This window comes from Pimephales promelas, chromosome 24 (genome assembly GCF_988280905.1).
Source record: "Pimephales promelas chromosome 24, fPimPro1.hap1.1, whole genome shotgun sequence".
Lineage (NCBI taxonomy): Eukaryota > Metazoa > Chordata > Actinopteri > Cypriniformes > Leuciscidae > Pimephales > Pimephales promelas.
Window position 1 is genome coordinate 13,179,565 of NC_142792.1, and position 6,000 is coordinate 13,185,564.

General features: G+C 39.9%; 1 protein-coding gene across 1 annotated transcript in view; it reads left to right on the forward strand.

Moving 5' to 3' along the window:
- snd1 (staphylococcal nuclease and tudor domain containing 1) overlaps positions 1 to 5,711 on the forward strand; it is a 182,500-nt gene extending 176,789 nt beyond the window's left edge. The window contains exons 23-24 of the mRNA XM_039668310.2: positions 2,108 to 2,152; positions 5,030 to 5,711. Of these exons, the coding sequence (XP_039524244.2) occupies positions 2,108 to 2,152; positions 5,030 to 5,095 (111 nt within the window). The 3' untranslated portion in view covers positions 5,096 to 5,711. The remainder of the gene's footprint in view (positions 1 to 2,107; positions 2,153 to 5,029) is intronic.
- Positions 5,712 to 6,000: the final 289 nt, after the last annotated feature.

The window sequence follows — 6,000 nt, forward strand, 5'->3', positions numbered from 1 at the left end:
ATCAAATCTTTCTTGCATTCAAAACCGGTTAGTTGGAGTGCAGGGGTGACTTAAGTTGGATTCTCCCTGGAAATAGGCTCATTTTCCAACTCCCCCAGAGTTCAACAGTCGAGTTTTACCGTTTTCAAATCCATTCAGCCGATTTTCTGGTTTTTAGAAGAATATCATTAACCAGACAGTTTCTGGTCTCATTGACTTCCATAGTATATTTTTTTTTTTCTACTATGAGACCAGAAACCCTCTGGTTACTGATATTCTTCTAAATATCAGAAAATCTGCTGAATGCATTCGAAAACGGTAAAACGTGACTGTTTAACTCTAAGGGATTTGTAAAATTAGCCTATTTCCAAAAAAAAAAAGTGGAGTATCCCTTTAAGCTTAAGCTCTCGTGATGGAACACAAACTAGAACGACTACAAAACAAAAGATTGTTTCAGCTCAACTAAAGTAAGTTAGTTTGCAATCAGGCACTTATATTGGCCACCCCATGTCCAGTCATATCCCATCATGCCTTGCTCCTGACAGCTCTATTACCACTTAACCAGTAAAAGTTAACTACGCTTAGAATGTTTTTTTTTTTTTTTTTTTCTGCTCCTCGTATCAAATACACACACCTCCACACAAACGGGCCGGGACACATGCTGAATGACACGCATCGCTGCCTAAAAACCCCATTTCGTTCCTGTGCCCTGTGGATTGAACACAGGCTTGATCTGGGACAGAGAAGCCATTTCAGCTAGTGTCTTTCTGTTGTTTAATCTCTGTACTGAGATGATCAAAGTCCAAACTGTTCTCTTCGAATGCTGTGCGGCTGTGTCCATGAACGCTTTGATTTTCAAGCTGCCTGTATTACTGGGGTATTATAGTGTGTTTCGAAGAACACCACAAATATGATCACTGTCCAATAATTTCATGCCAGAAACTCAAGGTAAAACAACCACCTGGAACCATAAAAGTGAGGACTAACAGAAGTAACTCACAAGTGGAAAATGTGTGTTTTTAGCTGATTCTGATGTGATGATTTAGGCAGGGTATGAGTTATTGCCGCAGTAGAGCAATAAAGCATGCATGTGTGAGAAAAAGTGCAGACATGATTGATCTTTTATGATTCTCTTTTCACTGCTTATTGTACTAAAATGTTCAAATACACACAATCATGTGTACGCAATCAATCATATTGTACACCCCTACTACCACAAAATACAATATGCATTAAGATAATACTAATAATTGGATATCTCGATTAATTCACTGCACTTTAATATCTGTGCATCTGTAATCTTGAAATGTTGATGAATTGCCCTATATGATCGTATCAGCACAGCTCCAATGTTGGCATCTTTGAAGCAGCACAGGAGTCTTGGTCTCTTTGCTGTGTGAAAACTGCTGATGGTGGTGTGTGTGTGTGAGAGTGTGGCATGTGAGGTGCTGTTGTGTGTCATGGGGCGTCGAACGCTTGATGGATGGAGGCTGCGTTAGCTGCACTTTTCTCTGCTGTCCAGATGTACCTCGCAATCTCTTCACGTGCGTCCTAAAGCACTGAAGAATCACCTGCTCTTCAGCCAGCCAACTAACACACAAACACACCACTAAAAGAGCACACATTACACTTTTTAACGTCCTCTTTGTGCATTAAATCCTCTGCTGTCCAGCTTTCTAATGTTACTGGAAACGAGGAGGATCCCCACTCTGACTACATCTATGCCTCAGTCTTTGCTATGGCTGAAATAGTCAATATGTTGTGTTGTGGGCCGTTGGAAAAGAGAGCGCTTGAGACACAGGCCGTCTAGTGGCTAGAACCACCCACACTTTCACTTATTTTTGAATACATACTCTACAAGAACATGGCACTGATCGCTACCCTTATGATCAGAGAACAGCTCAACAAGATGAGGGCCTGTTAAAACATCTTCTAAACAAGATGCACTTACCGTGATTGACTGATGTAGACTCAGCACAGCATTAATCTTGGAAAACAATCTCTGTCCTCCATAACGTAATGTGTGTCATTTATCTAATGTTTAAGATGTTCAATGAATATGTTAAAGGATTTAGGATAACATTAGCCCCTGCTCGGTCTAAATGCCTCTCTCCTCTTTTTGTCATAGGTGACTGAATATCTGAATGGCCAGGAATCTGCCAAGAGTGCCAGAGTAAGATCATCTTTATTGCATTCCTCTGAAATGGTCAATCACAGCATTATATATATATATATGTATTAGGGCTCAATAGCGTAAAGAAAATGCATCACTATTAATTGCACACTTCTCGTAAAATTAAGCATGCACTATTTATCTTGTTTAATACGTTCATTAAATACGGCAAGAAAACCCTTACGTGACGTTCACACCAGACGTGAATAGCGCGTCAAATTCGCGTCTACCGTGTCTAGTTTGACGCTTGACCAGTTTGAATCCATTCGCACGTCAAGAGAGAAATTGACGTGCGTAAAAAACAAAAGTTTAAAGCCTGACGCGCGCCAGAATCGAAATCCGTTGGCGGCCATTTTTTTATGCCGACCGAGCATTCATCGAGAGAGTCACCGCTGTGTATTTACTCTGGAGAGCAGAACAGCGGCGTGGGGATCATCGTTGCCTTATTTGTGTCCACCGGACCCTTCGGAGGCAAACCGTTTGGTGAGTTTCACCATTTGCTCGCTCCAGGAGCTGCGCCTGGATGACGGCCGCTGTCTGCGGTACTTCCGCCTGTCCCGCGCCCAGTTTGTTGACCCATTGTCCCGCATCGGAGCGAGGATCACCCTCGCCCTCATCAATGTAATCTGTCATTTATTTTTGTTTTGATGATAAAAAGAGCCAGACTCCAAAAGTTATTAACCTGTGATTTATTTATTTATTTATTTTTTTTTCTCTCTCTCTCTCACATCCAGACACAAACTTATGCACATATGTTGGTTGTCTTTACATCATAATAATTTCCTATAATCTAGATATGGAGTAAATAACATTCAATACAAAATAAACATGTCTCGTATATTGAAGTAATGTTTTGAGTGATAAAATATTTGCTTTGTTGTGCATTAGAACCACACCAGGCATTTAGTCATATAACAAAATAATTTATTGAAGCATCCAGATCCTTCACCACGTGAGCAAGCAGCTAGGCTCCTGATTGGTTAACACGGCGCGAATGTGACGCCAAAGTTCAGATTTTTTAACTCGGGCGGCAGACACGAATTCACATCAAACACGTGAATGCACAAATAGCACTAACTAAATCATTTGCGCTTAACGCACCAGATGCTCAATTTGCGGCATTCTGAGGCGTATTACCCGTGTACCACACCGTGCTCTACGCCTTATTCGCGCCGCTGGAATTTTTTACGAACGTAACGTGTCTTTGCATTGATTTCACACTGAAATCAGTCGCGCCTGACGTGTTATTCGCGTCCGGTGTGAACGTACCATTAGATTGAAGGTTGATTCTCACAAAACTGTATTTTCTGCAAGTTTTTTTTAAAGGTATATTTAGGTGTCTCAGTGAAAGAACAAATAAATTCCAAATGATATGAATCCATAATTCATATATTTATGCTCACCACCATTTAAAAAATACATTACAGAAAACTTCTCAGGATTCAAAGTGTATATAGTATGTGTACGTTGCAACAGCAAAGAGCTTGTTTATATTTTGGACAAGTCAAGTTGTAATGGCGATTTCACAGACAGGGCTCGTGCTCTTCACAAACTATCACAGAATATGACACAGCTCGTGTTTTAAACTGAAACGCACTGGAATGAATAATTCACTGAAAACTACACGCGAGTCCCTAGTCTATTCTCTCTTTACATGAGCAATGTTTTGAACTGATTGTTTGAATGAAGTCACTTACTGGATTAAAAACAGTTTAGCAACTTGAAATGATCTGATTGCAAACGGGGAAGTGAAATCTGGTCTGAAGAATAGAAATTTCCATCTACCAGGGTTACATGTAGATGCTGTGTGATAAACTCCCTACTTCTAAAAGATCATCTAACTGGGTGGCATTAATGATGTGATTTCACATGCTTCAGTTTGCAATTCTAGTGTTTTAACCCCTGAAGGATTTTAAATGAATGGCATGCATTTGTTACCTGTAGCATAACCTACAACTGCAGCATGGTTCACATCAAACACAGTCTTTTGGCTCAAACATCGCTCCATATGACAGGCCGACGGCCTTGTTTAACAAGACTCAAGCAGAAGAGAGAACCATGCCAACCCGATAGCTTGATGATGATGTTCCTTCTAACGACGGCGCTAATTAGCATAGATTCTCTCCGAGTTAACAGCCACTCGCACATCGACCTCTGAAATGGAGAAAAAAGATGAAAGCCTGTATGACATACAAACTGATTTCCCGTCGTCACTAAGAATCTCTGAAGCCGAAAGCATCCACCATCATGTAAATGAAACATTTCACTGGGTTATGTTTCAAAAGCGATGTGAAAAAGAAGGGCTGTGATGAAATTTGTTGGATGTAAAGCCTTGACGCGTGACTGAATGTGAAAGAGAACCGTAAACGACCATTCGCCTCGTTATTACTGAGGTGTGATGATGTTACAGACCAGCTCGTGTTTTAATGATCCCGTCTACATGCTGTGCCTCAGTCTGACAGATACATGAGCACAGATGCTTATCAGGACTTAATGATGGTGGATCAGTGCTGTCAAATTACTTTTGCAGCTTATTAAGGTTTCGTTTGTTATTTGGGATTTAGCGTGAGTTTCAAACACAATCGCTTTACCCTACGTGTCCACTGGTTGTGAAGAAGCCTGTTGAAAAACAGCAAAGATCTGCTGATTTGAGGGTTTGTTTTCCTTTATATGCGGTCTCTAAAATTCTCGTACATGCACGATTGCAGTTGGAAACTATTTTGTCACAACCTAGCTTTAGTGAAAGTGTCCAAACCGCAATTGAAATCTGAATTAAATAACGCATGTAATTGAGATTTAAGTATTGAGTATTTCAATTCCACAATTACATGTGCAGGTAAAGATTTTTTTTTTTTTAATTTTACCTTTTATTTGCAGCTCAACATTTGGCGTTATGGAGATTTCCGTGATGACGACGCTGTTGAGTTTGGGTACCGCCGCTAAATCATTGTCCCAAAGACCTTGTGGAAGACCGGATGCATTTGCAGAGAACACACAAATCATGAAACATGAAAAAAAAAAAAAAAACGTCTTTTTTTCTAACGTTGAACATTTGCCTCAATCCATTTTTTTATTTTGTTTATTTTTTTTTATTCTGTGCATATCCTCTCTTCTGATCAAGGACTTTGTTTCTTATCATTTTCTTTTCTTTTTTTTAAGCAAGTAGGCTACTGTAGCTGCTTTAAGTAGGACCAATTTATTTACGTTAATCTTAAATTTTGACATGATAGCCAAACATCTTGTTCGTGTACATTTTTAGCCAATCACCAGCTGTCAAACCCCATCATGGCGAACCTGATCTGCCCAATCAGATTTCTATATGTTGGGGCAAGATTTTTTAAGAAATGAGGGGGATGCACAGATCAACCATGAACTCAAAAGCTTGCTGAGAAATGCCTCCTTAATCATGAGATTCTATATATGGGATATAAATGGATATTTTGAAGGTAGATCAAAACTAACCGAGTGAACTGACTGAACGTATTTTTGTCTCTCTCTGATGTGATCTGAGAGTTCAGTGACATTTCTGGGCATTTGTGTAGGACGTGTGTTTTCTCTTTCTCTGTGGCAAAAGAACCGCTACCAGCACCTTTACAAGCGTCTCTGGGCATCTTCCCTGTGAGGTTTACTCAATGGTCTTCGTTTCTTCTTTTCCTGCTCTTGCCGCCATACGGAAACAGTGTATGAATTTGTTTCTTTCTGAGGTAGACCCAGTCATTGTATTTAAATCTGATGAATAAAAAAAAAAATGAGCAAAGTGCCATGTTGTCTGACTGATTTTGAGGGATGTGGTTATTGTGAGCTCTTTGACTATTTTCCAAACCTCTTATTAAAGGGTTAGTTCACCC